Raw genomic sequence first — 19043 nt, 5'->3', positions numbered from 1 at the left:
CTGAATATAACATTTACAGTAAATAAGCATTTCATCATTTAACATTACTACTCAAAACAGAATAAAGCTGATAGGCTATTAGCTAAATACTTAAAATGGAAAAAAAGCCCAAAATAGTGTTACTTCTTTAATCAGCCCAAAGATAACACTGTAATTACCTCTAAAAAAAAAGTGATAATTCAAACCTTTCAAGACTTTTTATAAAAGTCTCTATACTTCAGCTCTATCTGAGTCAAATGACAAAAAAATTGTTTTCTTAAATAATATTTTTTTTAAAACTAAATAGATAAAACAATTTCTTTAGAAATGTTATATGCCATAAAATTTCTTCCGTTAAGTAAGGCCCCAGGACCTGATGGTTTTAATGCAGAATATTATAATTTGTTCCAAAGATATATCACCCCTTATACATACTTTATTTATTCAGATAAAAATAGATACATTTATTGATGGTGCCTTTGCTGAAGCGCAAATAATTGTTTCCCTAAATCAGGAAGAGATCCAGAATTGGTTTCTAAGTATAGACCCATTTCTCTAATGAACATAGATGGCAAACTTTTTGAAAAAATTATTGCTATAAGATTATCTCGGATTTTACCTTCTATAATTCATCCAGATCAATGTGGATGTATGTCTAATCATGCTACTACTGATAATTCCAGGTTATTTTGTAATATATTTCCCCAAGCCAGCACACTAAAGGACCGGCTGGTCACTTTGTCTCTGGACGCAGAGAAAGCTTTTGAAAGGGTAGAATAGAGGTATCTATTTCACATTTTCTCTTGGTTTGGTTTTGGCACCAATTTCATACAAATGATACAACTGCTTTTGGATTAAGAAATAGTAAACATTTTTGTTAATAACCATTATTCGGTCCCTTACTCTGTGTCCAGAAGCACCAGACAAGAATGCCCTCTATCGCCCCTTCTGTTTAATTTAGCAATAGAATCTTTGGCCATGGCACTAAGACAAAATTCTCGGTTTACTGGCTTGAAGATACGTGACCTGGAGATTAAACTTTCATGTTGATGATTTACTACTCTATATATCCATATCATCTATCCCCCATGTCTTTTCTGGATACAAAATTAATTGGGTTAAAATTAAATGTCTTCCATTACTCCAAAACATTACACAACAAGACTTAGCTAACTTCCCATTTAAAACTCAATCTCAATGCATTACATATTTAGGCATTTATCTTTGCAGAACTATCCAAGAAACTTGTAGAGGCGTTTCAAGTTTGCAGAAATAGAAAACAGAGCAGACCTGGAGTCCAGAGAATACTTTATTAAAAGAGACCCGACATGCCACATTTCACCGAAATGGCTGCATCCGGGGTCTGACATAACACTAGCATCTTCAGTAGTTGCACTGGTTTGAATTGCCTGCAATAGCAGGCACCATGGCGTAGGGATACTGTGACAAGGCTACCGCCAGGGCGGCTAGGATGAAGCAGTTAGACCCTGAAATACAAGTACCAGAAGCCATTGCAAGGAGGGAGGCAGAGAGTAGTCTGGAGACAAGGGAATAGACTCCCAGCTCCAGCAGAGGGAGCCAGGGGGATAGCCAGGCTGAGCCTATAATTTCATCACCCACTAGGGGGAGGCGGAGGGGAGAAGCTCAATTCCCCTGGATACGCAATCAATATACCATGAGGCCCAGCTGGAATAGAGAGGGGCCCATGGAGAGAAGAAGATGATTGGATGGATTATATGGAGGGGGGGTAGATCAGATGGGGGAGGAATCCCAGGAGTGGGGAGAAGCCTCTATGTAGTGGGAGAGTTCCAAGACAGGGATGGCCAGCTCCTGAGGGTTTGGAAGTGGTGTTAAGAGGTGAGAGTAACCTGCTTCACTGGAAGCCTGATTTATTTGGAAGCCTGCTTTATTTACCTACTTTACTGGAAGCCTGATTTATAGGAAGCTTGATTTTGAAAACCTGCCTTGGTCTGGAAAAACCCTGATTAGTTGGAAACCTGTTTTTGTTGGAACTTGTTTGTTTGGAGATAACCTGTGTACTGAAGTTTGAGACAGCTGTTATTGGCCTGATAATAAACGCTTTTGACCTAGCCACTGTCTGCAATTGTGGGGACCTCTGGAAGTTCAGTTGGTGGACGGCTCCACCTTGCTGGGAAGCAGTGGACCCTTTTCACAATACTGCAGTTTGTCTTGTTGCTAGGGGTGTTGCTAAAGCTACAGTTGTCCATAACTCAGAAATTTTCTCTGCTATTGTGGGCAATTCAAACCAGTGCAACTACCGAGGAAGCTATTGTTTTGTCAAACCCATGATGCAGCTGTTTCGGTGAAACGTGGCCATGTCGGGTCTCTTTTAATAAAGAATTCTCTGGACTCCTAATTTGCTCTGTTTTCTACTTCTCAATAAAAATGTCAATTACACCATACAAGTTTTTAAGAATTTTTTTTCAGGTTGGTCTCCTTTATTTCTGAGCTGATGAGGGAGACTCAAACTATTAAGATAATACTTGCTCCAAGGATCAGTTATATGCTTAGCATGCTTCCAATAACTTGACCTAGTTCCTTTTTTCAAACCATTGATAGGTTGCTATCAGAATTCTTACGGAAATCTAAACCACCACATATTGCATTGAGAATTTTGAAACACTCCAAAGAGTTTGGAGTTAATTTTCCTGACTTTGTGCATTATCACTCAGCTTTTATCCTTATCAAGGGTTATAATTGGTGTATAACTTATTCTTCAAATAACAATTTCTCTTGGTTACAAGTTGAAAGAGATCTTTGCCTTCCCCCCTGTCTCTTCATATTTTATCTTCTTTTGTCTTCTTTTGTCCGCGCTCGGTACGGTCGTGTTTCGCCGTTCGCGCCCCTAAAGTTGACCTCGAGCGTCTCCTTTTTTGGTTTCGCTACAAAAAAAAGAGATTTGGAAGAGGACCTTTCCGGTCTTTTTCCCTTCCCGCTACGTCCAGTTTTTGCCCCAGTAAGTTTCTTTCGTCTTCGGGGTAGGCCTTTTTTCAGGCCTCGGGTCGAATTTTTTCTTCCCCTCGTTTTTGGTGCCTACCGCAATTACGAGTTTCGATTTCGCCGGCGAGATTTTTCCGCCCATGTCATCGAAGTCTCCCAGCGGCTTCAAGAAGTGCACCCAGTGCGCCCCGGGTAATCTCGCTCACTGACAGGCACGCGTCGTGTCTTCAGTGTCTGGGGGCTGGGCACCGCACGCAGGCCTGTAGTCTCTGCGCCCTTTTACAAAAGCGGACTCAGGTAACGAGATTGGCCCAGTGGAACATTTTGTTCTCGGGCTCTTCGTCGGCATCGGCACCGGGGGTATCGAGTGCATCGACGTCTCCAGCGTCCAGACCTTCATCCTCGGCCGCCAGTGCATCGAGGCATCGACCCTCTGCATCGGCGCTGAGACATCGGACGACTGTGTCGACGTCGGTGGTACCGGGACCTCGTCTGCTGATGTCGTCGGACGGTGGTGCTTCGTCTGGAGTGCAGGTGAGGGCTGTCCATTCCCCTGCTGGTGGCGGTCTCTGCGGTACAGCCCCCCCGAGACCGACCTTCTTCGGCCTCGGGCCCGAGGAAGCGACGGCTGGATTCTACGTCCTCCTCGTCGGTGCCGGGAAGCTCCGGTGACGTGCTTCGTCTCAAGAAGTCGAAGAAGCACCGACACCGGTCCCCTTCCCTTGTCGGCACCGAGAGCTCTGGGTCGCCGAGGGAGTCGGCACCCAGCAGACATCGGCACCGAGAGGACCGCTCACCCTCTGTTCAGGAGGTGTCGATGCGCTCCACTCTGGACAGCCCGGAACAGCCTCCACGCCCGGAACAGACTCTGACATCGACACCTGCATCGGCTTCCACGTCTTTCTCCACAGCCGCTCTGCACGAGAGTCTCCGGGCCATTCTCCCAGAGATCCTGGGAGAGCTGTTGCGCCCTTCCCCTCCGGTACCGTCGAGTGAGGCGCCGGCTGGCCCCTTGCCCAGGGTGAGGTCTCCGACATCGGTGCCGCTTGCGGTACCGACTGCGGTCGCCTCCCAGGAAGGCTCCCCAACTATGTCGGCGGAGGGAGCTTCGCGGGCGCGGGAGTCTACCTCTCGACGCTCCCACCGTGGCCGGGGTTCCACGGAGTCGAGCCGGGCACGGCTTCAGACACAGGTTCGTGAACTTGTGTCTGATACCGATGGTGAGGCCTCGTGGGAGGAAGAGGAGGACATCAGATATTTCTCTGACGAGGAGTCTGATGGTCTTCCCTCTGATCCCACTCCCTCTCCTGAAAGACAGCTTTCTCCTCCCGAGAGTCTGTCTTTCGCTTCCTTTGTCCGGGAGATGTCTACGGCCATCCCCTTCCCGGTGGTTGTGGAGGACGAGCCCAGGGCTGAAATGTTTGAGCTCCTGGACTATCCTTCTCCACCTAAGGAAGCGTCCACAGTACCCATGCATCATGTCCTCAAAAAGACATTGCTGGCAAACTGGACCAAGCCATTAACTAACCCCCACATTCCCAAGAAGATCGAGTCCCAGTACCGGATCCATGGGGACCCAGAGCTGATGCGCACTCAGTTGCCTCACGACTCTGGAGTTGTGGATTTGGCCCTAAAGAAGGCTAAGAGTTCTAGGGAGCATGCTTCGGCGCCCCCGGGCAAAGACTCTAGAACCTTAGACTCCTTTGGGAGGAAGGCCTACCATTCCTCTATGCTCATGGCCAAAATTCAGTCGTACCAGCTCTACACGAGCATACACATGCGGAACAATGTGCGGCAGTTGGCGGGCTTGGTGGACAAGCTCCCCCCTGAGCAAGCCAAGCCTTTTCAGGAGGTGGTCAGGCAGCTGAAGGCGTGCAGAAAATTCCTGGCCAGAGGGGTGTATGACACCTTTGATGTTGCGTCCAGGGCCGCTGCTCAAGGTGTGGTGATGCGCAGACTCTCATGGCTGCGTGCCTCTGACCTGGAGAATAGACTCCAGCAGCGGATTGCGGACTCGCCTTGCCGTGCGGATAACATTTTTGGAGAGAAAGTCGAGCAGGTGGTAGAGCAGCTCCACCAGCGGGATACCGCTTTCGACAAGTTCTCCCGCCGGCGGCCTTCAGCTTCTACCTCTACAGGTAGACGATTTTTGGGGGGAAGGAAGACTGTTCCCTACTCTTCTGGTAAGCGTAGGTACAATCCTCCTTCTCAACAGCCTGCGGCCCAGGCTAAGCCCCAGCGCGCTTGCTCTCGTCAGCAGCGTGCGCCTCAGCAAGGCCCCTCAGCTCCCCAGCAAAAGCAAGGGACGAGCTTTTGACTGGCTCCAGCAGAGCATAGCCGACATCCAAGTGTCAGTGCCGGGCGACCTGCCAGTCGGAGGGAGGTTGAAAGCTTTTCAGCAAAGGTGGCCTCTCATAACCTCCGATCAGTGGGTTCTCCAAATAGTCTGGCAAGGATACACCCTCAATTTGGCCTCAAAACCTCCAAATTGTCCACCGGGAGCTCAGTCTTACAGCTTCCAGCACAAGCAGGTACTTGCAGAGGAACTCTCTGCCCTTCTCAGCGCCAATGCGGTCGAGCCCGTGCCATCCGGGCAAGAAGGGCTAGGATTCTATTCCAGGTACTTCCTTGTGGAAAAGAAAACAGGGGGGATGCGTCCCATCCTAGACCTAAGGGCCCTGAACAAATATCTGGTCAAAGAAAAGTTCAGGATGCTTTCCCTGGGCACCCTTCTCCCCATGATTCAGGAAAACGATTGGCTATGCTCTCTGGACTTGAAGGACGCCTACACGCACATCCCGATACTGCCAGCTCACAGACAGTATCTGCGATTTCAGCTGGGCACACGTCACTTCCAGTACTGTGTTCTACCCTTTGGGCTCGCCTCTGCGCCCAGAGTGTTCACGAAGTGCCTGGCTGTAGTAGCAGCCGCACTTCGCAGACTGGGGGTACACGTGTTCCCATATCTCGACGATTGGCTGGTGAAGAACACATCCGAGGCAGGAGCTCTACAGTCCATGCAGATGACTATTCGCCTCCTGGAGCTACTGGGGTTTGTGATAAATTATCCAAAGTCCCATCTTCTCCCAGTGCAGAAACTCGAATTCATAGGAGCTCTGCTGGATTCTCGGACGGCTCGCACCTATCTCCCAGAGACGAGAGCCAACAACTTGTTGTCCCTCATCTCGCGGGTGCGAGCGTCCAAGCAGATCACAGCTCGGCAGATGTTGAGATTGCTGGGCCACATGGCCTCCACAGTTCATGTGACTCCCATGGCCCGCCTTCACATGAGATCTGCCCAATGGACCCTAGCTTCCCAGTGGTTTCAGGCTGCTGGGGATCTAGAAGACGTGATCCACCTGTCCACGAGTTTTCTCAAATCCCTGTATTGGTGGACGATTTGGTCCAATTTGACTCTGGGACGTCCTTTCCAAATTCCTCAGCCACAAAAAGTGCTGACCACGGATGCGTCTCTCCTGGGGTGGGGAGCTCATGTCGATGGGCTTCACACCCAAGGAAGCTGGTCCCTCCAGGAACGCGATCTGCAGATCAATCTTCTGGAGTTACGAGCGGTCTAGAACGCTCTGAAGGCTTTCAGAGATTGGCTGTCCCACCAAATTATCCAAATTCAGACAGACAACCAGGTTGCCATGTATTACATCAACAAGCAGGGGGGCACCGGATCTCGCCCCCTGTGTCAGGAAGCCGTCAGCATGTGGCTCTGGGCTCGCCGTCACAGCATGGTGCTCCAAGCCACATATCTGGCAGGCGTAAACAGTCTGGCCGACAGGTTGAGCAGGATTATGCAACCTCACGAGTGGTCGCTCAATTCCCGTGTAGTGCGACAGATCTTCCAGGTGTGGGGCACCCCCTTGGTAGATCTCTTTGCATCTCGAGCCAACCACAAAGTCCCTCAGTTCTGTTCCAGGCTTCAGGCCCACGGCAGACTGGCATCGGATGCCTTCCTCCTGGACTGGGGGGAGGGTCTGCTGTATGCTTATCCTCCCATACCTCTGGTGGGGAAGACTTTGTTGAAACTCAAGCAAGACCGAGGCACCATGATTCTGATTGCTCCTTTTTGGCCGCGTCAGATCTGGTTCCCTCTTCTTCTGGAGTTGTCCTCCAAAGAACCGTGGAGATTGGAGTGTTTTCCGACCCTCATCACACAGGACGAAGGGGCGCTTCTGCATCCCAACCTCCGGTCCCTGGCTCTCACGGCCTGGATGTTGAGAGCGTAGGCTTTGCCTCTTTGGGTCTGTCAGAGGATGTCTCCCGCATCTTGCTTGCTTCCAGGAAAGATTCCACTAAGAGGAGTTACTTCTTTCTATGGAGGAGGTCTGCCGTCTGGTGTGACAGCAAGGCCCTAGATCCTCGCTCTTGTCCTACACAGACCCTGCTTGAATACCTTCTGCACTTGTCTGAGTCTGGTCTCAAGACCAACTCTGTAAGGGTTCACCTTAGTGCAATCAGTGCATACCATTACCGTGTGGAAGGTAAGCCGAGCTCAGGACAGCCTTTAGTTGTTCGCTTCATGAGAGGTTTGCTTTTGTCAAAGCCCCCTGTCAAGCCTCCTACAGTGTCATGGGATCTCAATGTCGTTCTCACCCAGCTGATGAAACCTCCTTTTGAGCCACTGAATTCCTGCCATCTGAAGTACTTGACTTGGAAGGTCGTTTTCTTGGTGGCAGTTACTTCAGCTCGTAGAGTCAGTGAGCTTCAGGCCCTGGTAGCCCAGGCCCCTTACACCAAATTTCATCATAACAGAGTAGTCCTCCGCACTCACCCTAAGTTCTTGCCAAAGGTTGTGTCGGAGTTCCATCTGAACCAGTCAATTGTCTTGCCAACATTCTTTCCCCGTCCTCATTCCTGCCCTGCTGAACGTCAGCTGCACACATTGGACTGCAAGAGAGCATTGGCCTTCTATATGGAGCGGACACAGCCCAACAGACAGTCCGCCCAATTGTTTGTTTCTTTTGACCCCAATAGGAGGGGAGTGGCTGTAGGGAAACGCACCATATCCAATTGGCTAGCAGATTGCATTTCCTTCACTTACGCCCTGGCTGGGCTGGCTCTTGAGGGTCATGTCACGGCTCATAATGTTAGAGCCATGGCAGCGTCGGTAGCCCACTTGAAGTCAGCCACTATTGAAGAGATTTGCAAAACTGCGACGTGGTCATCTGTCCACACATTCACATCTCATTACTGCCTGCAGCAGGATACCCGACGCGACAGTCGGTTCGGGCAGTCAGTGCTTCAGAATCTGTTCGGGGTTTAGAATCCAACTCCACCCCCCTAGGCCCATGTTTATTCTGTTCCAGGCTGCACTCTCAGTTAGTTGGATAAGTTTTTAGGTCAATCTCAGTTATGTCCTCGCCGTTGCGAGGCCCAATTGACCATGGTTGTTGTTTTGAGTGAGCCTGGGGGCTAGGGATACCCCATCAGTGAGAACAAGCAGCCTGCTTGTCCTCGGAGAAAGCGAATGCTACATACCTATAGAAGGTATTCTCCGAGGACAGCAGGCTGATTGTTCTCACAAACCCGCCCGCCTCCCCTTTGGAGTTGTGTCTTCCCTAGTCTTTGTCTTGCTACATATGAGACTGGCCGGCACAAGCCGGTTTCGGGCGGGAAGACGGCCGCGCATGCGCGGTGCGCATCGGCGCGCGAGGGCTAGCAAAGACTTTGCTAGTGAAGATTCCGGATTGGAGGGGCTGCCGTGGATGTCACCCATCAGTGAGAACAATCAGCCTGCTGTCCTCGGAGAATACCTTCTACAGGTATGTAGCATTCGCTTTATAGCTGTCAGACTCAGAAAGTCTGGGAAATTGATATTCAGGACAACATATCAGGAGAATTGTGGTAACTGGACAAATGGTCCTCAGGCCTCACTTTCTTCATCAATCACTCAATCCATGCTTTTTCAACTTCACTGGGCATTATGGACACCGAGGAAAGCCAAGCTTGTTGTGGTTCTTCAAATAAGTGCTGGTCTTGTAAGTCTACGGTTGGCTGCTTGACGCACATGCCATTTTTGACTGTTCTAATCTTCAGGTGTTCTGGTCAGATATATGTTATCTCAAACGTTCAAGCATCAGGAACAGCTATCATTAAAATGTCTGAATTGGCAATTGCTAGCTCTGAAATCTAAACTTCAAGATGAAAATAAAATCTTATTTAATATCTTACTCTCAGTTGCTTTGAAATTGATAGTTAATCACTGGAAAGACAATTCTAATTTTTCTGTTTACATTTGGTGGATTTGGGTAATATTAGATAAGAAGTATGAAGATGCTTATTTAACTAATAAGTTACCCTCATCTAAAAAAAATTTTAAATTTGGGAAACACTTGATACCTATTTAGATTTATCTGCTAATAAGTCTCTCTTCTGTAATATGGCTTTTCATTGTTTCAGATAACGTTCTCATGTGTTATTACTTTGTCACTTCAGTTCTATTGATGAATAATTGTTATATTACTCATTTAAAACAATAAAAATATAATTAAAAAAAAAAACAGATAATTTAGAAAACCACAATTTGTGTTGTAGATGCACAGCATGAACGGTTTTCAAGGGGTCATGTTGTGAGAGCCAGAAAAGTATGTTTGTGGTTTCTGATTTTACAGCAGAAAATACAAATACTTAAAAAAAAAAAAAAATCTAGACTCAGGGGCTGATGCTAAAAAGTTCCCGTTTAAAAAAATTATGTCCATTTAGATCCACGGTAGACGTTACCAATTTTGAAATAGCAAGCAATGGTCAAAGGAAATCGCATGCAAATGAGATTCACATAAATTTAGCAAGCAGCTTGGTAGGGAAAGTGCCTAGCACATGCACAGAGTAGTCTCTCAATAAGTATCTATGTTCTGTGCTTGCCCAAGAATCCCACTGCTGTACTCTCTCCTTTCCCCTGCAGTACTGGTTGGTTTATTTTTTTTTGTTACATTTGTACCCCGCGCTTTCCCACTCATGGCAGGCTCAATGCGGCTTACATGGGGCGATGGAGGGTTAAGTGACTTGCCCAGAGTCACAAGGAGCTGCCTGTGCCAGAAGTGGGAATTGAACTCAGTTCCCCAGGACCAAAGTCCACCACCCTAACCACTAGGCCCCACTGTCTCTTTTCCCCTGCAGTGCTCAGATTCTGCCTCCACCTTCCTCCTGCAGCTTACTTGGCTTCCCTCAGGCTTCCCCTGATGATTTTCACTTGGGAATCTTCTCTTTGTGGACCCCCTCCCCCCCCCAGCTGAACCATAGGGACTTTCCCTCAGCTGATTTGTTGTCTGTTTTCTTCTCTACCCCCCCCCCAGCTGATGACATAGAGGCCTTCCCCCAGCTGATTGGCTGTCTGCTTCTCCGCCCCCCCCCCCCCCCCAAGCTGACATCATAGTGGCTTTCCCCAGCCAATTGGCTGTCTTCTTGTTTTTCCACCCCCCAGATGACATCATGGGGGGGGGGGGGTTTCTCCAGCTGTCTGCTTGTTTTTCCGCCCCCCTCCCAGCTGACATCATAGGGGCTTTCCGATTAGCTGTCTGCCCCTATGATGTCAGCTTGGAAGGGGATGGAGAAACAAGCAGGCAGCAAGTTGTTCTTTGCTCTGACAAGTTTTGCTATTGAAAAATGCAGATCACTCTCGCATGACGACAGCACCAGACCTCATGGAAAATTTTGTATATTAAAGGTAGGCACTCCTTTCTGTGCATCACTCAGAAACAGCTGTGCATTGCTCAGAATGCTCATTTTAATACTAATCAGCTTGTTCTAATACATTTGCATAGGATTATCATTCCCTGCTACCGCGATCGGTAAGACGGACACAAAACCCCTTTGTGCATTTCTCACTAAATAATGTGCACACTAAACTGGATAGAACCAGTCAAAGTCAGACATTCCTAGCATGATAAACTTTGTGCATCGGACCCTCAATATTTACACCTACTCCAAGTCAGCTAACTGCTCATTTGGATATGAAGTTTGCATCAGTGATTAAAGAGCAATTAATTCTCACCTCTGTGATTTTTAAAACCACCTCAAAATGTGCAAAAGAAAGAAATTAGTTTTGGATATCCAGTTTTGTAAAATCTGGCACTTAGTTAAGTGCTAGCATTCATACATGCAGTTGCAAAACCAACATTTTTATTAGCAATACCTCGAGTGATGCCACTCTTTGTTTTGGACATGTTATTATATAAAATGGCTGTTCTGCTGTCTTTATAGTTATTCTACAAAAATATGTGCATTCAGTACTTTATTAAAATATACAGGACATTTTGGACATCCAGTTTCCCACCTTGGCCCCTTTATTCAAAATTGGACATTAGGACACATGGGGCCCTTTTATGAAGGTGCAGAGGGTGTAAAATCAGCATTACCATCTAGCTAGCACTTGCACCTGGTGGTAGTTCTGAGTTTGACATGTGCTGAAAACAAACAGAAAATAATTTTCTACCGCAGGGGTGTTCCCGGCCCCCCTCTCAAATAAACTTTTTCCAGACATGCTGGAGAAATAGTCCAGCGTGCATGCAATACACATGCCCACACTACCGTAGCCCACTTTTTGGCTCACCTTTGTAAAAGGGCCCCATAGTGAGAGATGAAGGGAGTTAAATCCAGGGTATTAAGGTTCTGAGCTCATTGCTGTCACCCTGCAAACCACAGTCTTATGTTTTACTGGTATGTCCTAGTGCTAAATGTTTTAAAAAATGACTAGTGATTGAACCAGTTGGGATAAGAGTTTTAGACGATCCAAGTGATTTAGGGGGTACTTTAAACCTGAGCCCATGTCAGTGACTCCCTTAGATACTACTCTGAACCTGAAGATTCCTTGGCATATTTATTTATTTGTTGTTCATTTCTACCCCACATTTTCCCACAAATGCAGGCACAATGTGGCTTACATAAATTATAAAAAATGAAGAAAAGTACAATACATGAAAGCTATAGAAGAATAAGGATGTAACGTTAGCAACAAGAATAATGACTAAACAGTGATATATGAGAACTAAAACAAAAGTTACTTGAGAAGATTTAGCTGAAATTCAGTGGCTTCAAAAAGGTGACTTTCTCAGTGATAGCATAAATGCTGCCTTTGAGTTAAGTCTTAAAATCAGAGGCCCTGATGTATGGAATTAATCTGGTTTCTTCCTTTACCATGATTACCTTTACCTAATCATGAAGGGTACTGTCCTTTGTGTTGAACTCTGCTACACCTTGCACAGTAAAGCAGGCCTACTAGGCTAATCATACACAGCACAGAATTTATGATCTAGTTAGTGCTAATCTCAGCTGCAAAGTCAAGCTTTATAAATGCTACATGTTGGTAGCTCATAATCTCCAGGTGTTAAAGAAGGCAGAGACAAACTTATTCAGTGACTATACTACTGCATTTACAGGTAGTGCTTTTGAATGTTGTAATCAGAGAAGGAAGCCAGATCTCTATATTCCTGTGTTTCTGTTTTCCTAAATGTAACCCAAGTAGTAAAAATTAACCCACTCCAGAGGTGACCATGCCCATATTTTTGAAACCCTATGAATTTTAACACGATGTTCTCTTGGCATTGGAAAGTACTGTGCTAATCTATGTTATAACTATGTAACATGCCCTGGTAAATCAGACTAAATCTCTGTGTTTTAGCCAAAACCTGCTGGTGTGTTGGGTGCAGTGAACAAGCCCTTGTCTGCAGCTGGAAGGAGGCCGTATAACAGGACCGCAGGTTCAGACACCGGTAACAATATGAATGTAAATGCCGATCCTGGCTCGCCTGCGGGGAACAGAACAAGGTATCGTGCTTCTGATACCCCCTCCCCCCCAAAAAAAAATATTCTTATATATTTGCAAAATGATGCTTTGTTTCCTTGATCTCAGACTTGAGATGCCATAATTTGCATAGTAAAACCAGGCATAAGAGCCAGCTCCTTCACTGTGTCCAGGGAGGGGTAATTTGTACTGTTTGGCACCCCCAATCATTTTGAAATGTTAGCACCTATGAAACAAGGGAAAGAAAGAAATGATCAAGATTATCCTTTATACAATGATATACAGGAAAAATCTTCACAGCACACTAACCTATTTATCCAGTGTGGATGACACAATTTTTTTTCAAGAATTGTTTCTCAGAAAGACTATTTTCTGGATATTTTACAAGATCTTTGTTGAGCAATATTGTATTTATAATTTCTGAGACACCATTTTAGAGAAAGGTATCCACCTTCAATAAATTGGTTACTATGCTGTAAAAAAAAAAAAAAGTTTCCATATGATAACATACTGTGTCATGCCATATCACTAGGCATCCCTTGGAGGCACTTAGTAAAAATTGTTTCTGGCTACTTATCCTTGGGTTAGTGACAGCATTGGCCCCTCCCCACCTTGCCAGTAGTGCTGTTCACATAACGCTTTCAAAGGGTTTCAGTTCAGAAGTCTATAGTTCTGAAGCCACAGCAGTGCTCTTCCACTCTTTACTATAATGTAATGTTCAGGGTATAAGAAAACTGATTAATTCTAACAAATATAGCTTTCTTGTTGCTTTCAGTATTTTTTGAGGAAAGGCACAGTTTGCCAGTACATGTGATTCCTTGTATTTTCTTTATCAGGGAACTAGGTTCAGAAGTTTCAGAGACTGGCGTCAGTGAAAACGATGAGAATCCCATTAGGATTATTTCGGTGCCCCCAGCTAAGATTGAGGTGGTAAAAAACAAGGTAAACCTTTGATTATAAACATAAGAGCATCTTTGCATGCGATGGCTTGTTGTGATGTAGATAGATGTACTGATGCTTTTGTCCTGCTTGGTGCTTTGTGTTGCCCTAGGGTTGAGAAGTGTTGCTGTGAGTGTATGGTGGGAACTATAATAGAGTATTACTTGTTGGGAATTAGGGTGTCAGAGATCCAAGAAGGTGCCTGATTCTGTGACAGCAAGCTTGATAGTAGCTTAACATTGCTGGAAGCAAAAAAAAAATTGTGTACATTTTTTATTTTGTTTACAGCGCTTGATATAACTCCTACACAGTTTACAAATATGCAATTATAGAGAAGAAATTAGGAGAATGGGAATAGGGGAAAGGAGACAGTCAAACTTCTTTGGGTCCAGAAAAGCAAACATGTTTGTAGTTTTTTTTAATCCAGAATTTTGGCTTTTCTTAGTTTATATGTTTTTTGCTGGGGGAAGGGGGATGGGATGGGGTACTGGGGAACTTGATATATAGTTATGTGTTCATGAGATTTATGTTGTATATGAGCTCTTCATTTACAGTTGAGTTCATTGCATTGTATTGTCCATTAAAAATTCAATTAAAAAGATATAAATGATATGTTTTTTGTTTTCCTCTTACCAATATTTCCCTTCAGTCTTCACTCCCAGGCCTTAACAGCTGCCAACAAATTAAGTTTTCAGGATCTCTACTATTTCCATTGTGTGCAAATCCCCCCTCGATCACATTCATTAGGGATATCCTGAAAACCCAGTTTGTTGGCAGAGTCTAATGTTTGTCCCCTACTTCTTGCTTTTTCTGCAATCAAGTGGCTGCTCTCTAACCTTAAGGCTACACTGTTCTTTTATGTTATGATCTTCTGTTAACTTTTCCACGCCTCAATGGCTGCTACTCTTTGTGGTTCTGGCCCAAGCGGTAGCTGCTGCTCCTCGCTCTCTCTCTGTGGTTTCTCTGTCTGATGCCAGGCACAAAACTTTGGAAAAATACACCTAGTCTTTTCCAGCCCCAAGATGTGTTTGTGAAATACATGTATATTTTTTTAAAATATCTAATGTTTTCAGTTGACATTTAAAATCATTAAGGTTTCCCTTTCATTTCCAAGTAAATAATTGCTTTTATATACACAACACTGCTTCTGCAAAGTTGTTCTGTTTTGTAAGTAAGGACTTCTTTTACAAAACTGCACTATTGATTCCCACGTGGCAAATAAAAGGAATCCCATAGGAATTGAATGAGCTTCCTCTCATTTGCTGGTCCAGGAATCGCTAGTGGGGTTCAATAAAAGAGGCCCTAAGTGAACTAGGGCAGTGAAGAACTGCCATTAACCTGATGAATGTAAAACATGAATGCAGCAGAAAAGTGAGTGGGCAGCACCGAGAAAAAAGATGCGCAATATTTATTTTTAAAAAGTGTTGTGTCTTTGGATGTAGCTGAAGGTGAGTTATATTCAGGTATATTAAGAGGAGCATAATCGAAGGGAGTGCCCAAGTTTTCCTGAGGACGTCCTCGCAGGATGTCCCGGCGAAGGGGTGGGGAAACCCGTATTATCAAAACAATCTTTCGTTTCGATAATACAGTCGGGGACGCCCAAATCACAAAATTTAGGTCAACCTTAGAGATGGTCGTCCTTTGAGATGGTCGTCCCCAATTTTCGGCAATAATGAAAACCAAGGACGCCCATCTCAAAAATGACCAAATCCAAGCCATTTGGTCGTGGGAGGAGCCAGAATTCGTAGTGCACTGGTCCCCCTCACATGCCAGGACACCAACTGGGCACCCTAGGGGGCACTGCAGTGGACTTCAGAAATTGCTCCCAGGTGCATAACTCCCTTAACCTTTTGTGCTGAGCCCCCCCCCAACCCCTCCCTAAAAACCCACTCCCCACAACTGTACACCACTACCATAGCACTAAGGGGTGAAGGGGGGCACCTACATGTGGGTACAGTGGGTTTGTGGTGGGTTTTGAAGGGCTCACCTTTACCACCACAAGTGTAACATGTAAGGGGGGGATGGACCTGGGTCCGCCTGCCTGAAGTGCACTGCACCCACTAAAACTGCTCCAGGGACCTGCATACTGCTGTCATGGAGCTGGGTATGACATTTGAGGCTGGCATAGAGGCTGGCAAAAAAAAAAAATATATTTTTTTTTTTTTTTTTAGGGTGGGAGGGGGTTGGTGACCACTGGGGGAGTAAGGGGAGGTCATCCCCAATTCCCTCCGCTGGTCATCTGGTCAGTTTGGGCATCTTTTTGAGGCTTGGTTGTAACAAAAAAATGGACCAAGTAAAGTCGCCTAAGTGCTCGTCAAGGAGGCCCTTCTTTTTTCCATTATCGGTCGAGGACGCCCATGTGTTAGGCACGCCCCAGTCCCGCCTTTGCTATGCTTCCGACATGCCCCTGTGAACTTTGGTCGTCCCCGCGACAGAAAGCAGTTGAGGACTCCCAAAATCGGCTTTCGATTATGCCGATTTGGGCGACCCTGTGAGAAGGACGCCCATCTCCCGATTTGTGTCAAAAGATGGGCGCCCTTCTCTTTCGAAAATAAGCCTGTATGTATTTCCCTGGGCTTACTATCTAGGTTTGTATCTGAGGTAAGTGTCTTGCCCAGTATCGCAGGGAGCAGTTGGATTTGAAATGGGCTTCCCTGTTAGGGTTGCCAATTTTTTGCCAAAGAAAAACCTGACACCTGCCCCTCCCTTGCTCTAAGTTCCTTGCCATGCCTACTGCTGTACCCTTCTCCCACCCTGCTACAACCAACTTTCCACACTAGGGTTGTCATTTGTGGAACTGGATGAAACCGCTAAGTAATCCTACCATTCCCAAGAAAGCTGAGTCCCAATATCGGATTCACGGAAAACCTGAGTTGATGAAGTCGCAGTTACCTCACGACTCTATGGTTGTGGATTCCGCTCTCAAGAGAGCCAGGAGTTCTAGAGACTTTGCCTCGGCGCCCCCGGGGAGAGAATCTAGAACCCTGGACTCCTTTGGGAGAAAGGCCTATCAGTCCTCTATGCTCGTGGCCAAAATTCAATCTTACCAGCTCTACACGAGCATTCACTTGCAGAACACTGTGAAGCAACTGGCAGACTTGGTTGATAAGCTCCTTCCAGAGCAGGCCAAGTCTTTTCAGGAGGTGGTCAGGCAGCAGAAGGCATGTCGTAAATTCCTGTCCAGGGGTGCTTACGATTCTTTTGATGTTGCATCCAGAACCGCTGCCCAAGTTATAGTGATGCGTAGACTTTCATGGCTGCGTGCCTCTGACCTGGACAATCGAGTCCAGCAGCGGATTGCGGATGTCCCTTGCCGGGGGGATAATATTTTTGGTGAGAAAGTCGAACAAGTGGTCGATCAGATCACTCAGCGGGAAACTGCTATGGACAATCTCTCCCGCCGGGCGCCTTCTGCTACTACCTGATCAGGCAGACGATTTTTCCGGGGAAGGAAGAATGCTCCCTATGCTTATAACAAGCGTAGGTACAATCCTCCTTCTCGACAGCCTTCTCAGGCTCATCTCCAGAGTGCTCGTTCTCGTCAACAGCGTGCGCCAGGGCAGGCCCCTGCAGCTCCCCAGCAAAAGCGAGGGACAGGCTTTTGGCTGGATCCAGCTGAGCATAGCCGCTATAAAGGTGTCCGTGCCGGATGACTTGCTGGTTGCAGGGAGGTTAAAATTTTTTCACCAAAGGTGACCTCTCATAACCTCCAATCGGTGGGTTCTTCAAATAGTCTGGTTAGGATACTCCCTCAATTTGATCTCCAGACCTCCAAATTGCCCACCGGGATCTCAGTCCTTCAGCTTCCAGCACAGGCAGGTACTTGCAGAGGAACTCTCTGCCCTTCTCAGCGCCAATGCGGTCGAGCCCGTTCCACCAGGGCAAGAAGGGCAGGGATTCTATTCCAGGTACTTTCTTGTGCAAAAGAAAACAGGGGGGATGCGTTCCATCCTAGATCTAAGGGCCCTGAACAAATTCCTATTCCGAGAAAAGTTCGGGATGGTTTCCCTGGGCACCCTGCTTCCCATGATTCAGGAAAACGATTGGCTATGCTCTCTGGACTTAAAGGATGCTTATACACACATCCTGATACTTCCAGCTCACAGGAAGTATCTTCGATTCCATCTGGGAGCGCAGCACTTCCAGTATTGTGTGCTGCCCTTTGGTCTGGCGTCTGCGCCCAGGGTCTTTACAAAATGTCTGGCAGTAGTTGCAGCGTCACTACGCAGACTGGGAGTGCATGTGTTTCCTTATCTCGACGATTGGCTGGTGAAGAACACCTCAGAGGCAGGAGCTCTATAGTCCATGCAGATGACTGTTCAACTGCTGGAGCTACTTGTGTTTGTTCTAAATTACCCCAAGTCCCATATTTTCCCTGTTCAGAAACTGGAATTTATAGGAGCTCTACTGGACTCAGACGGCTCGGGCCTATCTTCCAGAAGCGAGAGCAGACAATCTTCTGTCTCTAGTTTCCATGGCCAGAATGTCTCAGCAGATCACAGCTTGGCAGATGTTGAGACTTCTCCACAGTTCATGTGACACCCATGGCTCGTCTTCACATGAGATCAGCTTAATGGACCCTAGCTTCTCAGTGGTATCAAGCTGCAGGGGATCTAGAGGATGCAATCCAGCTGTCCACCGATTTTCACATTTCCCTTCAATGATGGACAGTTCGATCCAATTTGACCTTGGGACATCCTTTTCAAATTCCTCAGCCACAAAAAGTGCTGACAACAGATGCATCCCTCCTGGGGTGGGGAGCTCATGTAGATGGGCTTCACACTCAAGGAGTTTGGTCCCTCCAGGAAAAAGGTCTTCAGATAATCTCCTGGAGTTGCGAGCGATCTGGAACGCTCTAAAGGCTTTCAGAGATCGGCTGTCCTATCAAATTATCCAAATTCAGACAGACAATCAGGTTGCGATGTACTACATCAACAAGCGGGGGGGAGGGGGGGCACCGGATCTCGCCTCCTCTGTCGGGAGGCCGTCCAGACGTGGCTTTGGGCTCACCGTTATGACATGTTTCTCCAAGCCACATATCTGGCAGGCGTAAACAACAGTCTGGCTGACAGATTGAGCAGATTAATGCAACCTCACGAGTGGTCGCTCAATTCGCCTGCGTTGTACACAAGATCTTCCGAGAGTGGGGCACCCCCTCGGTGGATCTTTTTGCCCCTCAGGTCAATCACAGTCCCTCAGTTCATCACCTGATCACCTTCACACTTCATCACCCTCCCCCTCAGTCCCGCCCAACACTAACCACTACTTTCATGAATCTCCAGGCTGTCGACCCTCCCACTTTATCCTCTAGTATCTCTAATCTCCTCCCGTCCATCATGTCCTCCGAGTCTGTCGACAAGGCTGTCTCTACTTACAATGCCACTCTCTCCTCTGCTCTGGACACCCTTGCACC

The 19043-nt window shown here is 46.8% G+C and overlaps 1 protein-coding gene across 1 annotated transcript in view; it reads left to right on the top strand.

Annotated features, from left to right (window-relative positions):
• The window catches only part of PDS5A (PDS5 cohesin associated factor A), a 644759-nt gene that overhangs the window by 589246 nt on the left and 36470 nt on the right, over positions 1-19043 (top strand). Inside the window, exons 30-31 of the mRNA XM_030191317.1 lie at positions 12569-12714; positions 13528-13633. Of these exons, the coding sequence (XP_030047177.1) occupies positions 12569-12714; positions 13528-13633 (252 nt within the window). The remainder of the gene's footprint in view (positions 1-12568; positions 12715-13527; positions 13634-19043) is intronic.

This window comes from Microcaecilia unicolor, chromosome 2 (assembly GCF_901765095.1).
Source record: "Microcaecilia unicolor chromosome 2, aMicUni1.1, whole genome shotgun sequence".
Lineage (NCBI taxonomy): Eukaryota > Metazoa > Chordata > Amphibia > Gymnophiona > Siphonopidae > Microcaecilia > Microcaecilia unicolor.
The sequence above is the reverse complement of the archived record's forward strand: the minus strand, read 5'-3'. Positions and strand labels throughout refer to the sequence as shown.